This window comes from Phallusia mammillata, chromosome 5 (assembly GCF_965637545.1).
Source record: "Phallusia mammillata chromosome 5, kaPhaMamm4.hap1.1, whole genome shotgun sequence".
NCBI classification, from domain to species: Eukaryota; Metazoa; Chordata; class Ascidiacea; order Phlebobranchia; family Ascidiidae; genus Phallusia; species Phallusia mammillata.
In genome coordinates, this window is record NC_137256.1 from 3080349 (window position 1) to 3102922 (window position 22574).

General features: G+C 37.2%; 1 protein-coding gene and 1 long non-coding RNA gene across 2 annotated transcripts; both read right to left on the reverse strand.

Annotated features, from left to right (window-relative positions):
- Positions 1-213: 213 nt before the first annotated feature.
- On the reverse strand, positions 214-4178 carry LOC145228079 (uncharacterized). The gene is made up of 4 exons (XM_080093057.1): positions 4128-4178; positions 1020-1155; positions 574-871; positions 214-317 (listed from the first exon to the last, which is right to left on the reverse strand). The coding sequence occupies exons 1-4, from the start codon at positions 4176-4178 to the stop codon at positions 308-310; spliced, it is 495 nt and encodes a 164-aa protein (XP_079949183.1). The 3' UTR covers positions 214-307.
- Positions 4179-14389: 10211 nt separating this feature from the next.
- LOC145229949 (uncharacterized) lies at positions 14390-16298 on the reverse strand. The gene is made up of 3 exons (XR_013860523.1): positions 16159-16298; positions 15953-16073; positions 14390-15715 (listed from the first exon to the last, which is right to left on the reverse strand). It is a non-coding gene; the product is annotated as an uncharacterized LOC145229949 (long non-coding RNA).
- Positions 16299-22574: the final 6276 nt, after the last annotated feature.

Sequence of the window (22574 nt, forward strand, 5' to 3'; positions counted from 1 at the left end):
TTTAAAAAATAAAAAAATGGTGTAATTGTGAAATGTTTTGTGAACTTGTGTTTAAATCTAATAAACTTACTCTCATGACAAGTTCATATTACCAAAACATATTTTTCCTTGAAAGTTGTCTATGGCCTAATTTAAATCTTGTAATTTGCTTGGTCCTCGACTATCACTGGCCTTTCTGGCTTTCTGACAGCAGCAAACATTTCAACATTTGATGCAAGTTTGTTAGTGTTTTATTTTCATACAAATATACAAATCCGATGTTGATGATATCTTCAGGTGCGTTGATACATTTATAGATGCTTTGGCACTAGTAGGTCCTGAAATATTGAGGAAAATGTTTGGACGAACTTTATCAGATAATTTTAGCTTATTACAATGCCCAAGTTAAGAATAGGTGCGTGTTATATCAAATCTGTTCAATAATTAATGTTGTTATATGGTTGAGGTACAATGCGCATGAAGCAAGTAAGCTAGGACAACGGGAGTGATGCTTTCACAACGGGCAACTTTAGTTTGGGTTGCAAACTTTATGACACTTTATAAACAAATTATATTTCCGAGATTTTTACTTACGTCGTTTTACGAATGCGGTAAACTTGATTGGCCATCGTTCCCCCTTCACCGTCATGTCCACAGATGGTGCTAGGTCCATATTTTTTGTATGTCAGAGCGGCGTCACGTGCTCCAGCGCACCAACCACTGGCTTGCAATGCAATGACCTTATAGCCTCGCGCATAAGCAGCTTGCACACATTTGGCGATGGCGTCCTGGCGTGAGCAAAAATTTCCGTCCAGGACTGGGTCGAGTCCCTCAAGTGTTGGAATGGCACGATCTAGTGTGTCTTTCCAACAGCCGAGATTAACAAGTGAAACTGACGATTAAAATTTGATAATTTGTTTCTGTTTTTGTTTAAGTTGATCAAAATATATCATGGTAAAATGAGTTTCCTGAATGAAAAACATTTTACACAAAGAATTTACGCTTCGAAAAGTAATTCCATAACTTGACCGAACAATCACCTTCAGAAATTGAGGTGATTTCGTAAACCTGATTGGCCAAGTTTCCACCTTCACCGTCAGCTGCACATGCGCTGCTCACACCATATTTACGGTAAGTATCACGAGCTGTGGGTGAACTGGCGCACCCACCGCCGTCCTGAAAAAACAAATAGACTATTTATAAATGTTATATTTGAATAAGGAGCAAATAAAGTCTCATGCCATGTTTAAACAATTTGTTTGGTTTGTTATTTCATGAATGAAGACACAAAAGCAGGTTTCTACAACGGGGCGATTACGTCTACCGATAGGGCGATGGTGACAATTTTGGAAGTTGGGGGACGATTTTACTTCAAAAGGATGCGATTTCAACATTACTGATTGTATAAACATGTACAAGAACTGTGTGACTCAGCTAACCTTAACTTACTAGCAGATATAACTCGTCTTGCAAACAAGGGATGCATCAACCTACCATTTGAATACATTGTGTTTACTTGCGATTGTTTGTATTTTTTGTGATCTCGAAAGCAAGGTTGAGCATTTCTTATGCCACACTTATTAAGGCTATGTGTAGTAACGGGCCATACTTTTTGAAAACAGCGGTAACAAGCTTTATCTCAAACTTGTTTCGCTTTCACACTTCCTATAGGCCTACAAGCGCTTCCCAAACTGCGAAGAATTGAAAACTGCGAAAAACCGCTTCCCAGGCCTAGGACAGTGGTGTTCAAACTTTTTGATTTACAGATTGGTTGTTGTGTAATTTTCTCTGGCAGAGTAGTAGAAATTGCGGTTCAAGCTAAATAAAGGTAAATAAACTTCCCGCCACATTTCCACCTTCAGTACAACATTCAAGACTTATTTCACTTGTAGATGCGCTAGTTTACACATATCAATGCTCTAAGGGCAGCTTGTGACATCACAGACACGTTTTGGACATTAGATTGTGTGCAAGCAATTGTTTTCTTTGTTACACAAGTAGAGTGATGAGCTCTTGGTAGTCCCACAGAAATCGCTTTGTGAATTACTAAGGGACCATTGGATCACACCGCTGAGAGAACTTATCAAATAGTAGTGGGAGTATAGCCTATACACGTGAATGATGTTTAAACAATAAATTCACGCACGTGTACCATTTACTGCAACAATGACATAATAACGCATAATATTTCGCGACCCCAAAATTATATTCCGCGACCCTAAGTTGGGTCGCGACCCACAGTTTGAGAATCCCTGCTCTATACAACCATGAATTGCAAACCCATACGGCATTAAATTGTCGTATCCATCGAGATGCCAGCAAACGTTCGGTCCCGGTGAACAATAACGGTCCCTTTTTAAACGCCTTGCACGACGGACTGATGAGCCGACCGGATCTATTTCTTGAGCAAAATCGCAACCTGGTTTCTTGTGGCGTAACACCCCTCCATTCTCAAGGAATGCCACATGCTTCTGTAGCCAAACATACAATTTGACGTGGTCAATTGTGCTGCTACTCGATCCCGCACAGCAGCCTTTGCTGGTTAACAGTTTTTTTTTTTTTCGCTTCAAACCATAGAGTTTCAGCCTGATTTTTAAAGTCCGTAAACTTATTTATATTTTATGTTACTTCCTTAGGAATTCGTGGATGGTGTTGTACTGAAAACCTCGGTTGAAATAAAATGGCAATTTTAGACCAGTCTAACTTTATTGAACAACCAGGGCAAAATACGAACTCCCTTTGCAACAATCTTGAACACTTGCACTTAAAATGAACATAAGACATAGCGGCACTGCAGTAGTGGTCCATGGTTGTAAAATAAACGTTATAGTGTGTTACGCCTCACGCAAATTGTTCGTTACTTGATTTGTTACCTCATAAAGTCCATTATAATGTTGTATTGGGTACTGTTTAAGTCGCTTTTGTATGTTCTGACTTTGATGTGTGCCATGGTTTTTATGTTCTGACTTTGGGATGTGTCACAAGGTTTGCGTGTGTCACGAGTTTTGTGTTTTGCACTTCGGCACAGTCGTCCAAAAAGACTAAAAAAATGCAAACATTTCCGCATAAGTATCTCGTAGTTATTCGTACACTATTAGGTTCGAATGAAAAGTTTTGCGTTATTACGTAATAATACCGACAAGAACGAGGCCGAAACCGGTTTATGACGTCACATACTTCTATGACGTCATAAAAATTTCAAATCCCGTTGTTTTTTGTCAATTTTGTTTCGTTTGAAAACACTTTGAAATTGCCTTTTCAATACTCGTAACCTTATTTTTCAGCACAAAACGATCACGCTCGACTGAAACCCAAAAAACTGCTGCGAGTTATGCTCATGCACTGCAAACACATCTGTGACAATTTTCAAAGATAACATAATAAACGGTCGGGTTATTTTCTAATAATGATTATTAATGACAAACCCAAATTAATAAACTGTTACTGCCAGACATAATGTATAACCGAGTATAGATAGCAGTTTTATTATATGCAATCGACGTTTCGACATCCTATACAACCCCAACTGTATCGGTTAAATATGTTAAACGACAGAGCATTTGGCGATCTACCTGTCATATCTGGCGTTTATGTTTGTGCCATGTGTGGTTTTCGTATGTATGGCCCATACCACTGCACAACACAGATTTATCTTTCACGTTAATTTGTGTTATACAAACATGGCAGAAGGTAGATGTCGTAAGGATACGTGAGGGAAATTTTTTGCTTGGCCGGAGAAAAACATAAGAAAATTTCTGACTGAGAATAAAGTTGCCCATGAGTATATTTTATTGGGGCTAGTGGTCCATGGCCTAAAACGAGTTAGAAATCATGCCTAAGGCGACCCCAGGCAAATTCGCAGGCGACCCCAGTTGGGGTCGCGACCCACAGGTTGGGAACCGCTGGCTTAAGGCAACACATGTATGTGCAAAATTTTAGATGTTTTTCCTCAAATTAAGATTACAGACAGCTCGCCTTACGCACTGCAATAAACGATTTGATACTGTAAATTTAAAGATAAGTAATTAAGTGTGAAATGTCGAAAACAGCAAGACGCGGCGCTTCCATATTAATAATTTAACGAGCACTAAAGTAATGCAATTCAACAAAAAAATTCCATGCAACAAATTCAATGACCAGAAACCGACGTATCCGTTATGGTAATCGTAGGCTCCATTGGAAAACTTTCGTTCCCGCATACTGTATCAAGTAAGCCAGTAAACAATTCCTAAAAGAGAATGAAAAGCGATGCAGCATCCTCTCTTTGTACATCGAGATAATTGGTTTCGTGCGCTGCGTTAAGAAACGCAGCATTGACAATGGAACAAAATACAATGTGAGTTTCGCAAAACTCCCAACGATAACGTGAAGTTTTCTTGAACAGAATTCGATAGACGGGGCTTCCGTGGTTTGTAGATGAAGTTCCTTGCCAGATTTTCCGCTTTCCTGCTTTATAAAGTGAACAATACTAAAACACTACAATGCGTTGCGAAACTCCATTAATACACTTTCACGAATAAAATTCCATCAAGCTCGTTTCGTGCTTCGATCCTTTATTGTTTATTGTAACAATACACGTTTTCGAAACTTATTCTTGTTACTTCCCGGTTAAAAGTCCCCACAAAATCGTTATAAAAACACCAACTGTTCTGGCATCAAAAACATAATTGTCAGAGCAAAGTTAGAGTGACGTTCGAAAGGCTGGAAACAAAGTAGTTAAATTGCAGAGTTGTCGTGTGTATAAGAGAGATCTTGTTTAAACAGTTTGGAAAATTGAATCGCCTTTTAGTTGAACAAAAACGTTCATCGAAGTTTCTGTTGAAGAATTGTGTAATTTTATTGTGGTTTGCAGAAATATTTTACAGTTTCTTCGGTTAAGAGTTTTTTGTTTGTCGGAGCCCTAATAACTTACCAGAAGGTTTAACAGTGATGTAAAAATAGTTGTATTTAAAGTTTTTCTCATCTCCTAAACCTAAACCATGGGTCGGCAACTTTTGTTGAACTACGGACCGTTTTTGAAACTAAAATTTTATCACAGACCGACTTTTAAAATACTATTCAGCTAGAAAAACGCATAAATTAGTTTATTATCACCGGGATGCGCGCGGAAAATGTTTTACAACATTTAACTTTAAAAAGTAAACGGCCTCATATACTCCTCGCGGACCGACGGTTTCCGATCACGGAAATTGAAAGCGCTTTTTTGTTTATTTTAAGAGACGAAGGGTTTGAAAATGTGCGATTACTTAGTCGGCCGATAAAAAATATCATGTCGCCTCCTTTCTTAAGAAAAGACTGTTATATTTAATGAAAAACAGTAACAGTTGTATTAGTTTAGTTTGTCGTAAAGCGATCTACCGTTATTTGAATTGAACTTAGCATTTGTTAAAAATTAAGTCGCAAAAAATAATCGACAGTACGGGGTTACTAAAACGAAATAGGGACAGTCAAAAACACGTACGAGATACTGGATAAACGATATAGGCTGTGGTGGTACAGAGTAAGTTGGTGTTCAAACCAAATTTAATTTTGTACGGCAGTTTGTAATTCTAGTTTCGGATCTACGAAATTTTTACGACAATCGGTATACAAAGGCAATTGAGTTTTGGATATACTTGTTTAAAATATCCAGTTTCTATTTTTCTTCAGTAACTTTGCTACGCCAAATTGAGAAGATTTTAATTAGCAAAACAATTTAAGGCTAGGGTTGTTTTCCAGTTTGGTTTCAAAACCTTTTTCAGGGATTTATTGTGCAGCGAGCTAGGCCCGAGTCAACTAACGAAGTGAGTAACGCAAAATAGGCGTTTCTATAGAGACAATGGCGATAAAGGAAAAAAAAGCAAATGGCACGTTTCGATGCACATGAGAGAACACGGTAGTGACGTAACTGCTTGGCCATGTTTTACGGTTTTATTCCTTTGGCTGGATTTTTAGCTCAAACGCATCGTTCTGATTTTAGGTAAAAAACACAATTTATAGTGTCACATCTTTAAGTCTGACAAAAAGGCCTAAACGGTTTACCCCAGACATTGCTTTATATTGTTGCAGCATCGCAATGCCAGGCTGCGGCTGCATACACAAATCTTTAAATACTTGTACTTTATCATATTAGGCCAGCTGAGTTGCAAACCATTAATGCGAATGTGAACTATGGTGTAAATCAGAAATATGCGACGTTACTTTGCAAGCAAGGTCAAAGGTCATAATGTCAAAATAGAATTTAGTCCAGGGTGTCCAAGCTATGCTGTAGGCCAAATGCGTAAAATTTCGTGCATCCGCGGTTTGGAGATTTTCCTTCGAGGTTCCTTCCTAGAATTTCCGTTTAATGCTAACAATACTAAAACACTACAATGCGTTGCGATCTCCATTAAGACGCAATATAAGCTATTGCTGCCAGGCATGATACTAAGACTTCATTAAAATACATTCACGAATGTTTCACATTACTTCGTTTGTGCAAATGTAATTCTTTATTTTGGGTACTGGTTTATGACATCATAGGAATATTTTCATGATTTTTGTTGTAGCAATTTGCCGTGGACACGTAGCCTAACGAGACAAGAAAAACGGCATTCGGTGGTGAGAAGGAAATGCGTGTAACCCAATCCTTTTCTGTAAATGCTAAAATTGATCGCATTAAACATTTTCATCTGTGCTGAATGTATTTTTTGGGGTTGACGACCCGTTAGGAGATGGCTAACACCAAAATAATACAACGTTGCCTTTGATAAATAACCCTGCTTTTTTCAACAGCTGTCGAAATCGTAGATAACTATGTTGTGGTTATTGTTTCTATTGCTTTTCGTCGGATGCGTGGGAGGTGAATGTCCGGGTGAGGATCTCAGTCTTGCTCCTCGACCTTATACAAGTAAGGATTTGTTTATTATTATAGAACTTTTGTCTTATTTTTTTATTCAGTTTGGTGTAGCAACTTGGCAGGGCTGCTTCGATTCAACCGATTAGGCCTACTTTTGTAATTTGTTATGTAATTTTGTTTCTATTAAGACTATAAGATAAAACGAGAGAACAAATGCTATGCAAACCAATATGACGCAACCAGCTCATAAAAGAAAGAGGGGGCTTAGCACATGTATACGTTGCACGTACACTGCCAGGTACTTTGAAAAGACCTATACGGTCAGTTTACATTGAGATGACGAGATGAGTTTGTTTTGCTTGGTGAACATAGCGACACAATAGCACTAAAACAATCACCGAGCGGAAAACAGCTGTGCAACGTTAAAACGTTATGGAGCGCAGAATTGTGAATGGCACAATTGGTGGACAATGGTTGAACGCGCTGCAGCTACAGCGTATTATAAGGCGTTATTTGACTGGGGCTCACAAGAAAAGTGAGTTTGGCGCTTTGTGGGTAAACACGGTTGGAGGTGAAACGTTGGTAGGATCAGTCTAGGGGGCTCTATTAACTAACCACCCGTGATGGGGAAGCAGGGTGGGGTTCGACAGGAAAACAAACCACCTAAAGAAACCCAGTCGGACAGTTCCAAGCGCCGGAAAGATATTGTTTACAATTAAATATTACCCTTTGAAGTTATTGTGTTATTAGTAAGTTGGTTAATGGAGTCATTCAAATTGAATCACGCTGGATTTAATAGTGTAACGAATAAAGAAAAAAACAGAACACCAAAAAAATATATATACAAGGCCTGGCATAGAGATTGATTGACAGCAGGTTATGTCATTGCAAAGCTTGGTCGAAGGACGCTTTAATCATAAGCATTCCCTGTAACGACAACAACAAACAGCAGCAGGTGGCCAGTGTGCAATATCTACCCAGAAGCTCGAGACTATATTACAAAACAATATGCTGTGTTAGGTGAAAATAAATGTGTGTCGGTAATATTCGAAGTGAAAATAAACACAGCAAACTTACACGTGATTTTTTTAGTGTTATAGCTTGTGTACTACTAATCCCATGCAGTGAAATGTGAAAAGATATGCGGCGGGCAAAGCTTTAACGTTAATTTATTGGGTCCCATATTTGGCAACGCTTTTCAAAAACCCTGACCGTTTCTGCACGTGGTATAGCGGATGGATCTCTACACATCTAAGGCTGTTAACAGCGGTTTTTTTTTATCAAATTGGGCATGTTAACATAAACCACATTGACAATTGACATAAAACTGATTGCTCTTACCACTAAGGCAAATAAAAACATGAACTCAATCTACCGCTCACCTTATATCCTAGTGCTTGGTGGTATATTTATTCTCTAAACCAGTAGTTTTCAATTCCCTTTGTAGCGCCGGTATCATTTGAACTAAGAGATTTTTTATGCAAAGGCGTCGCTACAAACAGTGAACCACCGGCTTCAACAACTTTACCATTCTAGTGGCGGCACCGTATTTCATATTCTGTGCTTCGTTCTCATGGTTGAGAGCGTTGTTTTTTTAACGTTTCATCAAGATAATAGGTAACTTAAAGAAAATATACTTTCCTTAGCAATTTCTATTCAACGAGCAGGCATGCGTTGTTTAGGGATTTAAGTTTATTTTGTATTTTCCGCCGAGACGTTTACATTTTAAATACCATGTGACCCGTTCAGCTATTGCAATATTTTGCTAGACGGCCAATCTAATTATTTTCGTTTCACGGAGCAGATTAATGTGTCCGGTGCTGTTTTTTAGCGATTTAATTACGAGGCTAGAATCAATCGCTACATTTACAGGTAGCTGTTCAGTAAAGGTAATCGGGTGTTAAGTAAAAACTTATAGAATTTGTTTATAAGGTCTATTTTACAAAAGAACCTCCCTCGACCCTCAAAACTGCACAAGAAAAGTCACATAAAAAGTCAGGATAAAATTTTACTGAAGGACTGACGTCCAATGTGTAATTTTTTTTTTTTTTTTTTTTTTTCACGGGGTTCGAACCCAGGACACTCCCGGGGACGAATCCCGATCAAGGTTTTTTTATGTCTGTATGTGGGTCAGGCGCGCCAGGCCATTCGGCCAAGTCCCTTTTTTACAAGATCGTGTTTACAGTCAAGCGCCCCGCCAACTTGCAATAAACGTTTTAGGATGTGGACACACAATGGCGCTTTACATGTTAATTACTTATAATTTTAATTACAGTTTTTGGAAAATACCTAAATTTTCAGAACTAAATTTAAGAACTTTTTATGAAACTTTTCTTGCTAGAATGGTTTGCTTTTATTGAAAGCACATAAGAGTTTGTAGCCAGGAGTACATCTGAAAACCTTTGGTCCATTTTGTTACGAATTCACAACTGACATAGTTCTTTCTGCAGAGCCTGAAAAACTCCCGGTGTGCAGCTATCCATACCGTGGTCCAAACTGCACCTGTCCTTCTTCAATGTTCGAATGTGCTTGTCACAGGTTTGGTCGTTGCGAGTTAAAACCAGGTTGCATACCGATGAATGAAGTAAATGACCGGGGTTACGACTGCAGTGATTGGAGCGACGAGTTTAGTGACATTTGCAGCAGGAAAAGATTTCGATGTGATTGTTTCAACACTACATGCAAAGGTGTGACAGGATGTTTACCAAGTTCCACAAAGTGTGACGGAAAGATTGATTGTGTAGACAGAAGTGATGAATTTAATTGTACTTGTCCTACTAATAAATTTGAATGTGCTTGTTACCAAACAAAAAACTGCCCGTATTATCAAAAAGGGTGCGTTGACAAAACTTCACAATGTGATGAATATAACGACTGTGGAGATTGGAGCGATGAATTAAATTGCGTTTGTCCAGCTAATTTATTTGAATGCGGCTGTTACAAAAAAAAAAACTGTACTGGTGGTTATGGATGTGTTTATAAACTATTCCATTGTGATGGAAAAAATGACTGTGGAGATTGGAGTGATGAAGTTAATTGCACTTGTCCAGCTAATAAATTTGAATGTGTTTGTTACAAAACAAAAAACTGCACGTATTTGGAAGGCGGATGCATTGATAAAACTTTACAATGTAATGGAAGGAACGACTGTGGAGATTGGAGCGATGAAGTTAATTGCACTTGTCCAGTTAATAAATTTGAATGTGCTTGTTACCAAACAAAAAACTGCCAAAAATATGATCGCGGATGCATTAATAAAACTTTACAATGCAATGGCCGAAACGACTGTGGAGATTGGAGTGATGAAGTTAATTGCACTTGTCCAGCTGATAAATTTGAATGTGCTTGTTACAAAACAATAAACTGCACGTATTATCAAATAGGATGCCTTGATAAAACTTTACAATGTGATGAAGGTAACGACTGTGGAGATTGGAGCGATGAAGTTAATTGCACTTGTCCAGCTGGTAAATTTGAATGCGACTGTTACAAAACACACAGCTGTACGGGTTGGTATGGAGGATGTGTTGATAAAACATCCCATTGTAATGGGGAGTTTGACTGCGACGATTTTAGTGATGAATTGAATTGTCCTTCTCCTCCGGATCTGTTTGAATGTGCTTGTTACAAAACACAAAATTGCACGTCTTCCAATAAACGACGGATTCTCAGAAGTTTTCAATGTGATGGATATGATGACTGCGGAGATTGGAGTGATGAGTTGAATTGCACTTGTCCAGCTGATGGATTTGAATGCGACTGTTACAAAACAAAGAGTTGCACTACTGACAATGGTTGCATCAACAAGTACAGGCAATGTGATGGATTTAAAAACTGCGAAGATTGGAGTGATGAAATTAATTGCACTTGTCCAGCTGAAAAATTTGAATGTGCCTGTTATAAAACAAAAAACTGCACGTGGCAAGGAGCCAAATGGATTGACAAAAATTTTCAATGTGATGCACAGGATGACTGTGAAGATGGGAGCGACGAAAACAATTGCACTTGTCCAGCTGATAAATTTCAATGTGCGTGTGTTGAAACAAAACAATGCATTGGAAAAGAGAGAAGTTGTATTAATAGATCTTTGTTGTGTGATGGAAATCGTGACTGTCTTGATGGTAGTGATGAGACACATTACACATGTAACTGCTCTGGAGTTTACGCAAGATGTCCGTGTGATCCTGGTGACAAACATTGCCCATCTACAGGAAAATGCATACCTTTTGACTGGTTAGGTGACAACGTTGAAGATTGCATTGATGGTAGTGACGAACATTGTACATCTCATAACATCTCCTGTCAGTCTTGCACAATGCATGTTACAACTTGTAAGAGTGAAAAACTTACCAGATATCTGGTACATTCGAAAGTTTCAGCAGTCTGCAGTACAGTTTTACAACCGTCTTGTTCTGATGACTCCAATAGTTGTAAAAACAAAAAACATGTTTGCATCACACCTGAGTGCAAGCTTTCATCCGAAGACTGTCTGGTGATGTTTTCTTGTGAAAGTCAACAGTTTTTGCCTTATACGTACTTCTGCGACGGACTGAGTAACTCGGTCAAAGGTTGTAATGACAATAGTGACGAAATCAGGGAAGGATTTGGATTCAAATGTTCTGGACCATCGAGAAAGGGTGTTTGTGTTTTGCCTCAAGCAAACGTCTATGATTCAGTGGCTCAATGTTCAGATAAATCCGATCTATGTTTTGTCGACGGACAGTTCAGATGTTTTCAATGCTTGGATAAAAAAAATATTATATCCTCCAAGCAAGTTTGTGACGGTATAGTGGACTGCTTTGATATGTCAGATGAATGTTTATGTCCCAATCAGAGTTTGTGTGACGAAATAAGAGGAGATTGTCCCCCAAATCAGATGCATTGTTACAACAGTTCAGAGTGTGTGGCTAAGAACGAGATTTTGTGCAATTCAAATGTGCATTGTGATAATCAACTCAACACAAAATACTGCTTGGTTCAAAACAGACCAATCGAGTGTTCCCAAAGCAGCATTTCCGTTCTACGATCTGATGAAAAGCAGAAATGCGCGAGTGCATTTGACAAATTAAGTGCTGCAAAGCATTCTGGAACTTATCAACGTTATGTAGATTGGGACCACCTCCGTTTTGAAGCTTTAGTGTGTGATGGGAATTCTGGTGACCCTCTGCGTCTCTTTGGCGAAGTCGGTTGTTCAAACACGTTTTACTGTCATTTACCTCAAGAAATTAACATAGATATTAAGCGAGTGTGCGATGGAAACGTGGATTGTTATGACGGTTCAGATGAGGATTTACAACTTTGTAAAAATAGACGTTACTATTGCAAAAGTAAAGACCGGTTTTCTATTGACCGAAAAATTGTTTGCGATGGAATTATCGATTGCGACAATGAGTCTGATGAAAGTAGATGCCGTTGCGAAAAGAGAAGATTCTATTGCACAAATAAGCAACCTTTATCGATTGAACTAAAAGTGGTACAAAATGGAATCCTTGATTGCTCGGACGGAAGTGACGAATGTGTAAATCTGGCTGGTGATGTATTTGCAGACGTCAATGAAATGATTTCTAACGCATTTTATCGAGTTATTTTCTGGATAACAGCTCTCCTGGCGTTAGGGGGGAACTCGTTTGTATTTGTTGCGACTATACACAGCTTATATTATGCCAAGAGAGACCAAAATGGTTTCATCAACACCAGTATTTTTATTCTTAACCTCAACATTTCGGACTTCCTCATGGGCGTTTATCTGCTTATTGTCATTGTGCAAGGAACTCGATTTTCTGGTTCGTATTGTTTGTTTGACAAGGAATGGAGATCAAGTAGTTTGTGTTCAGGACTTGGAGCGCTAGTAGTTTTGTCGTCTGAAGCATCGGCACTAACTATGACAGCAATGACCACCTTTCGTCTTGTATCAGTCTTTAAACCCTTTGCTATGCGAAGTGTCGGTGTTACTAAAATAATATTTGCTGAACTCTTTTGCTGGATTTTATCCATTCTATTGGCAATCGTCCCTTTGCTAAATGCTACTTCTGAATATTTTGTAACTGATGTTTGGTTTCCGAACTACTTCTTTGGAAGTGATTTTGTTTCCAGAGAAAACATGTCTCTACTTGCAGAAAGAATTACCAATGTGAAGCCTGAAAGCTGGAACGAAGTAAAACAAATAATCAATAAGGCCTTTCCACGTAATACTGTTCATGGAGAGTTTGGATATTATGGAGAAACCAGTGTCTGTATGCCACGTCTTTTTGCCAGAACCAGTGAATTTGCTTGGGAATATTCAACATTCCTCATCACAATCAACTTCCTCATGTTTATCTACATGGTTATTGCATATGTTCTCATCTACAGACAAAGTAATCGCATGAAAGGAGCCAGAAGCAATGATGTCAGCTCTAAGCTGCAAAAGAGAATCTCGAGGCTGATTGTGACCGACTTCTGTTGCTGGATTCCAATTTGCGTCATGGGGTATTTGAGTATTGGAGGAATCAAGATGCCACCAGATGCTTACGTGTTAAGCGCATGTCTGTTGCTTCCAATCAACAGCGCTCTCAATCCCTTGCTCTACTCGAAAGTTATTGAAGTTCAATTGACCAAAGCAAGGCAGTGGTCCGTGGCAAAACTTTCTCTTTTGCGGACATCTATGACTCGCTCATCGGATATTAGTGTAAGATACAATGCTGGTGCTGAAGAAGAAGGCGACAGAGTGGTTGAGATCCTTGGATAAATTAAAGCAACAAGCTGTACAAAGAATCAAAAGAACAAAATTGAGCGTCTGATAACATTATTCTCTGTAACGTGTTAGTATTTTAAAATAAAGAAGCATATTTGTGTTGTATCGTGCGCCAATTCTTTTGCTCTTTTTATGACAAAAACGCAATAATTGTTGTATGTTTTCCGGCAAAACTGAATTTTGTTCTGAACCAAAACATAACATAAAAAATGCAATCTAAAATTAAAATGTGTTTCTATATTTAGAAAATGTATCATAATTTGTGTTGTGTGTCAGTTTTTATTTGCTGTTTCGTGACCAATGCGAATTGAATGTCTTTTGTTTTCAATCAAAACTGAACTTTGTTTTGCACCAAAACATAATATGAAGAAAAAAAACATGACATAAAAACAAAAAAAAGTAAAATAAAATAAAAACAAAACAAACATATTGTTTAATTTTATGTCGATTTTATGTTTTATGTGTACTGTATTGTCGCGAGCGCAGTTTTTGTCAAGTATCTATATTTACTGTACATTGCAAACAAAGCAATATTTTAACTGAATTAAGTTAAGATTTTTTGGCTAAATTTCCTGCACAATCTGGTGTTACTATTGTGATTATTTGTGAAATTGTTAGGTTTTTGCAAAACAAGGTTAATTGGTTTCACTGAGCCTCTAATTGTGGATTTGATCGTGATGTTTTCGTGTTCGTAATTGCTATTTGTCAATTTGGTTTGTTTGTTATTGTCGATTAATTATTACACAGAGTGTGTTAAATCAAGAGCGTATTTTAGCATTTAGCCATGGAAGTCGTATTTACTCTAAGATGCAGGTATTCGAAGACAAAACAGATTCAGCTACAGATAAGCTTACCACGCGTTTAAATATTTTATTGGAAATTAAAGTTGCACAGAAAGTTATCCGAATGGTTGCTCCCCACGCATACTTATTAAATTTTAATCATCGGGGTTAGGTATGCTAAAATAAACTACTGCCGCAAGCAACACACTTTTTGGGTTCGTGTATATACCTGGAGTTATCAACAGTCGCAATCTTAGTTAAAAGGTAGAAACAATTTATTAAAACCCGACCGGAAAACCAAGTCTGTACCAATCTTCAATACTGCCACGTAAACATTGCAGTTTACCAATCCAGAAAACTGGGTGCGCCAAAAAGTGTGTAGTAGTTATTTATTACTACTATACAGCCAAACATATGACCTCCAACTATCAATAAACTGACAAACATGGCTTACAGTATTTTTCAAATGCAAATTATAAATGAAACAGAACGGAGAAGTTAAACCTGATGGTAAACAAATAAAATGGTAGTTGTAGTAGGCAGTCAAGGTAGGCAATGGTAGGCAGTCCTGGGCTCAAATTGGTAGTGTTGTGGTCAAAAAAGGGATCGTAGGATGGTACAGTGTATCTGTCTCTTGCGTTTTCTTAACCAAACACCAAAAATGACTTTGAGGTTGAAAAATAGTTAAAGAATTAAAGTTGTTTGTAGTTTCCAACTTTTCCCCGCCGAAGAAAGGCATTCAGGCAGTTGTTTCACCCAACGAGTATCAAAACTGGAATCAGTCAACCAAAAATGATCAGTTACAACACGTAAAATGTGGGTTACAGTACAATTATCAAATTGCTACTTACATTTAATGTGTTATTTTTATTTATAATCTATTTTTTGAACAAGTCCAATATTGTAGGCTGGGAAAGAACATAGATATATGGTGATATCTTAAACATAAGGAATACCAACCGAAGTCCAAAAAAATTGTAAGTTTTCGAAAGACACACGTACGTTAAATTTAAGACATTCGTCATATATTGATTATCTGTCGCTTTTGTTGAGCATATTTTAAATATTTGGCAAGTGAAAACAGATTCGTCGGTCATCACCCTGTTATAAAGGCTGATTTCTGTTAGTCTGTTATGACAGTTAACATTTAGGACATATACCATTTTTGTTGTAATATCACAATGTCAGTGGCAGTTTCAAAACCAACAAGATCATGAATTTAACAATCAATCTGGCGTCATCGCCTCCATGGCGACACGCAATATAGCATACGTCAAACGTTTTCCTTTCATCACGTGAAAAATGCACTAGTCCAACATAGCTGCTTCACCAAAACTGCTGCTACTACAGAGTATGTCATATCATTGATAAGATGTAAAGGTAGAATGCACACAGATTGTTATCCTGATGACAAAAACATGGGTAAAGAATCAAGCCAATATACGTCAGAAAGAAGTTAAAAAATCGAGTCTGTGTAAATTCCAAGAGCGCCTTGACAAAAGCCTAAAGTTTTATGCAAATCAAGTTTAGTGATAATAGTTGAAGTTCTGAAAGGATTTATATATTTAGTTGCCACATTCACATTTCAACCGTTCATTTATTTGATTATCATATTAAAGTTTTTCTGCAACAAATACTTACCAAATGCTTTTTAATGTACAAGTTGTGTAATAAGGGCTTTACAAGAGTTATCAACAGAAAAACAATCCACTGAAAGCTCTAAGAGAGGAATCGCTTCCGAGCAAAGAACTGTAAAGTCTTTCTGCAAAAAACTTTATATTTTATCACTGGAATTGCAATTTATTATCTTGTCATGTCAACTAAAAAAGTTTAACTAAAAAACAAACCTCCGTCGAAAAGTCTATGGCATTTGCATAGGTCACTATACAGTTTTAAATTCAGTTTTCAATCATTTCCTACATGCTTCATGATTTCTACCATTTGACGTAGATTGTATTCATAAATCTATGCAACTTTAGATATACAAGCTAAGCTAAACAGCAGCACAAAACTCCAAGCAAACAGCACAAGCAATGCCGCATATCACAAAATCGATCAAGTGTAAAGTTAAAGGTGGGGTAAATTAAAGAAAAAACTAGTTCATTAAATTATTTAGAAATTCGTTGGTAAAGAATTATACTTTTCAAAACTCAAGCAATTTAACCAGTACCAAACCTAATTACTTCATAAAGCTCTACAGAAATTAACTCACCTTACAAACACTATACGATTTTAATTTTTACTTGTCCTGCTAATCACAAGTGAACCTTACTACGAATTTATGTTGATAGTTCATTTAGTTAAAACAAAAAACAGGTTTCGCACACAGAAACGTACTAAACGACATTTGATTTTACTTCTAATGGCACATCCACAATTAAATAAGCTACTGTTTCGAAATTGGTTATTTTATGTCCTTTTTAACTTCTCAAACGCGTCTTAACCTGGAATAACAAATCTGTCAGCAAAAATACAATTTGTTGAAAAACAACTAGTTATTTGTTTAGCATCACACCAGTTAAATTACGAATTTGTTAATTCAAACCTTTCGGTTAGGTCACGTGCAGGACTCGTGACGTCACGCTTTGTCTATTTCGTCATTTTTTTAGGTTTGTTTCTATTTTAAACACGTTGGTCATTTGTAAGAAACATGTTGAATTACTGTCAAAGTTTTTTTGTCAAAACTCTGATTTGCGTCAAAAATTTGTAATTCATTTTGTGTTTGACCTTAAAAGGGTTTGAAAAGAAGGACAATGTATGCCGAGGGTGACTCGTCTAAAAAGTTTTTCAAAAACGCTGTTGTCAACCATTATTTGTGTTCAAAGATTTTTTTAAATCGAAAAAGGATTGATTTGAACACATTACCGAGTATGATTTAGAAACAATAACAAACTTAACAGGTTGATAGATGGAACTGGATGCAGCAGTGAAAATGGTTTAAATGCTTCTGTATATCTTCCTATTTTCCTGTTTGCGTGCTTGTGGGGTTTGTAATATTGTGAATTTGGATTAAAGTTTATTGCATATTTGGATTAACGTTTTTTTTGTTGAGGAAACATCTTTGCTTCACATAAGAGTGATTTGATAGCATCAAAATGTGCATTCTTGTTCCACATGCCTTAGTTAGGGCGTCGCTAGTCGATAAGATGGCTGTTTCTCTGGATGCCGTGAAACGTTCTGGTGTTGTTATGGGTTCCCACGTGTCTGCTTAAAGGTTGTAGGTTGGATAATATTTGTACGGTTTTAAATATAACTTCATGTCCATGAGCTAAACCAGTGGTTCTTAACCTTTTTGGTGTGGTTTCCCACTAAAGTAAATCACCAAGTTCGAATTTCCCACTCTGTTATTTTTATAATGATGTTTTGTGGCCAACATTAACAAAAAATGATTCTTTAATCAAAAAAAATTATGTGAAGTGATTTGGTCGGGACCTTAAAGGTATACTGCAATCTTATTTAGTGATTTCGTGGGTAAGTAAATTGTGTGGAATTTTGAAAAATCTCATGTGCTTGCAATAGTCATTTATCGCATCACAATCAACAGACCAAATGCATTTATTCGCGAACATTGATACTTTTAGTAATGTCTGTGACGTAACAAACGATTTTTGGAGTTTTATGTGCCTTGTAAAACTAGGTAAAGTTAATATTACATGTTGTTGCGGAAAATATTGTATTAAATTAACTTTCAATGGTTGATTTCAACCCACCGGCCCGAGTTTGGTGACTTCTGACTTACATAATTTCCCTCTAAAAATATTAAATTTCCCACTAGTGGGAAATTTCCCACCGGTTAAGAACCACTGAGCTAAACCAAAGCGCGGGAGAAACTGTGAGATTAAATTCGGGGACTGTCCAAAAAGTTTTGAGACACAAATAAAGTTACACTACTCTTTGTACGTTGCAAATGATTTTTGTGTATGACCCTTTTTTCATTAATTTCCGTATTTGGTTTAAATGGAAAGTTTATATAGTTTGCATAATTACACTTTCAAAACAAACATATCTAACATACGGTAAATTCTGATAATAAATGATTTATAAAAAGTTTTGACGAATACTTTTGAAACTTTTTGACACTGTAAGTAAACGAAGAGGAGCGGCACAATGGTATCGTGTCTATATTCAAACCACCACGTTAAATGCGACGAATTTACAACAATTTTAAGTTTTGTGCATTCAAACAAAACTGAATTTCCTATATTGCTTCGTAAAATATGTTTTAATAAAGCGATTGTTTCAAGCGTAAAGTTACATAAGTTTCGCGAAGAATTTATTTACCGAGGTTCACGTTGTTATCACAAGGCAAATATCACACTCAGAGCGGATTTTATGTACTTTGTTTTTGGTGGGTGCATTTTTTAATCCACTTTGATCCACGTTTGAGGTCGTATGTGTGCAAATATGTTATGCGTCTGCAAATAAGGAATCATATTTCAGCAAACGCTGCAATTCGGTTTTTGCCACACGATTCGTATCATTGAGTATACGTCTGTCAAAAAACAGCAAAATCCAGTGAACGGTGATTTATGGTGATTTCGGTGATTGGTAAAACCACAGGTATATTACCTAAAAAAACAAACACATAATAAACGATTTCTGTTTTGCTAAAGAATGCTCTTTTAAGTAGATAGATAAAGGGAACTCCTAAGGTGGTCTGAAGCAGAAACTGTTCACCAACTCAGTTCAATCTAATTTGTACAAAGGAGTTATGGATTTTTTGGGAGTGTATTTGAGTTTCTACACTTTGATATTTTAATCAGTTCTAATGCTTTACATAATAAGACGCCTTTTTGTAAAAAAAACTTTTATTTTTGGATTATTACACTCTATACAGTGCAGAAACTACAACAGATTAATCGGCTAAGATGAAATTTTATTTAATTTTACTGAATTGTGTCGTAACTATTACAACTTTGATCGGCGTTGACTGTTGTAGCGGCCACGTGCTTTTAAACCACCAGTATGGCATTTTGGTTTTGCTGAGCATTAAGCAATGGAAAATTTTAACTTTGCAAGCATGACTTTTCGTTCCATGGAAATTATATGCTGCTTTTGTGACATAAGGTATCGAGCGGTGTAACTTTACTGTTCCATCGGTTCTCATGATTCAGTAACTATTGGAAGCACATATTCAGTGTCGTTGTTACATGTTCCCGTCTTCCTCATATGTTCCAACAGCGTGACCATAAGACAAGCTGTTGCGTAAACCGGGTGTTTCGAAATAGTTGTGCAATCCATTGCAGTGCTGCATATCTTTGCAAGCGTTTAACTTAAAACAAACTAATAACTGATGTGAGTAAAAGAAGGTACTGTTCTGGAATGATCGCAAGAAAACGAGAATCAGTTTAAAAGCCAATGTTTTATCGTTGATCTCTCTCTTTTGCATCGTATTTTTTCCTTGAGATAAATGAGACTTGATGTGTGTTGCGTAACCAGAATAAAAGACAAGAACTAAATTGATCTTTTGTGGATCGTGTCGGCTCTATGCAGCAAGCGTTAAGAATCGTAATAATGAACTTACTCGCTACTGCAGACGACCGATACGAGCCACGAGAAGCAGAAGAAACAACAAGCTTTCAAATAAAGAATAACACAGCGCGCGCGCACACGAGCCCCCGCAAATTGGTGCCATCCGATTGTGGTTCGGCCACGCATTTTAAGAAACTGCAACCTAGACACTACCGAGAACATTGCATTCTACTCGGAGATCTACAGAAATCACGTCGCCAAGATCAAGCTGGCACATACGTTGATCGCCTTATAAAGTAAGCGTGCTTGATACATTTCTATACTTGGCAAATTTCCCCTGTGTGCATGTTATTTACCAAACGCTATTTTGTAAATTAAATTTTGATTGACTTCGTAGCATCAGAAAACACAAGGAAGTTTGTGAAATGTTAATGTTAAATAAATGTTTGTTAGACAATACGTTGTTGCATGCTAATTTATGTGTTGCATGTGCATGTACTGAAATTGTAAAAGAGGCAAACATATACACACACACCACCGTGGATCAGTTTATACAGTCAGTGAAGTTTGGTCGCTCAGAAAAAAGCAAAAGTGTATCGCAAAAGAAAGACACACTTAGTAGTGGTCCTGCAGCGAAAACTCGCAGCAAAAGCAGAATGGCTCGTTCAGCTGAAGACGCTACAACGACCAAGACACCAGAGTGAAGCTAGACAGCAATCGCTATTGCGCTAAAACTAAAAAAGATACGGTACTGAAATTTTGAAACAATATTCTACGTTTTTAGAGCGTTTCAGCGCACAAACTTTCGAAAAAAAAATTTTTTTTAGTTAATAATACGTGTATGTTGAAATTAATATTCATCGATATGAACGTCATAACGCCAGGAGTACTCCATAAAATGTCTTGCAGAGTCTTTTTATAAACACATGCTTCAAGATAAGCCCAAAGACAATGATCTAGCAACGGAGAGTCAAGTCGAAATATTAATAACAATATGCCATATTCACCCCCAACAATATCGGATGTGCGCTGGCCCTAAAATTTAACGCAGTGAATTGAAATTTACAAATTTTATTCTTTACATCAGGGGTGGGGAACTTGCGGCCCGCTTGCCTTTTTAATGTGGCCCGCGTCACAATTTTGTTTAAAGTACAGCATAAAACATAGTATGAAAAAACAACAACAATAAAATGTTTATGTACAAATATTTACTTGAAAAGACTTCGACATTTCTACATTTGACGCCAAACTTATTAAAATTGCCACAAATTTGACGACTTGCTGTATTTGTGACGTAACAGTCACTCGACTGTCTCTCCTTGCAGTAACGAATCATTTGCCATGTGGTGTTAGTTTTAAATTGATTTTAGAGCTATTAGCGTGGATCCTTATAGTGTTACATAAAATATATTCGATATAATGGAGCTAGGGTGTTCCAGAAAGAATGGACAGATTTTAGTCGAATTAAGTGATAAACCTGTATGCCTTGTTTGTTGCGAAAAAATCAAATCTTGGAGCGATGAAATATAAAATTACTTGTGTGCTTAGGGTATTACACGAAATTTGAAAATAAAAAAAACATTTGGCCCGCCCGAAAATGTTGTGCAATTCATGCGGCCCGCAGCACTAAGTAGGTTCCCCGGCCCTGCTTTACATCCATACCTTTAAAATGAGCCATCACCCGATCTTCTAGCAACGGAAACAAAGCACTAATACACTATCGAATATTCATAACCGACATCCCAAAACCGAAATAATTCCATCCAAATAATATTCAATGTGCTCTGGCCCTAAACTTCATCGCTACTCCATGAAATTTACAATTGTTGTTCTCTACATTCCTACCTTTAAAATGAGCCATCACTCGAGCTTCTAGCAACACATTAAAAGCACATTGAATATTCACTCTGGTAGCTTCACTCTGGTAAGACACAAGACCGCAGATGTCATTTTGTTCTCCACTGAACTCTTGTACATTGTTGTAAATACTATTATTGTGATACAACTTACGATGAACTTTTGATGTCTATTCGCCAGCAATCACTTCCTTATTGCAATATCCATCCGGACAAAAACATCGTCCGCAACAACTAAACATGCTAATGTGCTTTTCCACTAATTCCAACTTCGTTTCGGACAAGCAGTCCTTTTTCAACGAAGAATTAAGAAAGTAGAAACTATCTGCTTTCCAAATATTACGAGGTCTATCAATGCGCATCCTTTATGCGGACAACAAGTCCCTTTTAATAAGATATACGAAAGTGGAAACTATCCATTTTCTCTATATTACGACGTCCAATTAAAAACCTCGAGTATTAATAACTGCTCTACCGACGATTTTTCTGTAGAAACTATCTGCCACGCACGTCGATGATTACAAAGCAGCTAACGAGTGGAAACTATCTGCTGAAATGAAGATGAAACAAAAGAACTAGTTCAGTAGAAACAATCTACTCTAAAGTCGACCAAAGCAACTAGCTGAGTAGAAAATATCTGCTCTGTCGACCAATTTATACAACGAAGTTGCCATTTTACTCTATCTTGAGTACAAAGGCTCGCACGAATAAGTCATTTTCTATGTACTATAAGTCGCGTCGAGCCTTTTGCAACAATACCCAATGTAATTTTTTTGGCAGTTTTTATAAAATTTCTCCCCTGAACTCATAAAATTCCTCCCTAGGGAGGAATTCCTCCCCGGTTGGGAACCACTGTATTAAACGAACCGTGCTGTGTCTCTTATCGTCGTCCAATGGGGTTGTTCAGCCGAATCAAAAATTCCGCTAGGTGTCAG

Bases quoted from the DNA above. Each gene is read 5' to 3' on its own strand.
- LOC145228079 (XM_080093057.1), bottom strand. From the start codon at position 4,178: ATGCGGGAACGAAAGTTTTCCAATGGAGCCTACGATTACCATAACGGA. The intron at 1,156-4,127 runs GTCGGTTTCTGG...TTGTTTTTTCAG, and splicing joins ACGATTACCATAACGGATAC to GACGGCGGTGGGTGCGCCAG. The intron at 872-1,019 runs GTGATTGTTCGG...TTTAATCGTCAG, and splicing joins AATCACCTCAATTTCTGAAG to TTTCACTTGTTAATCTCGGC.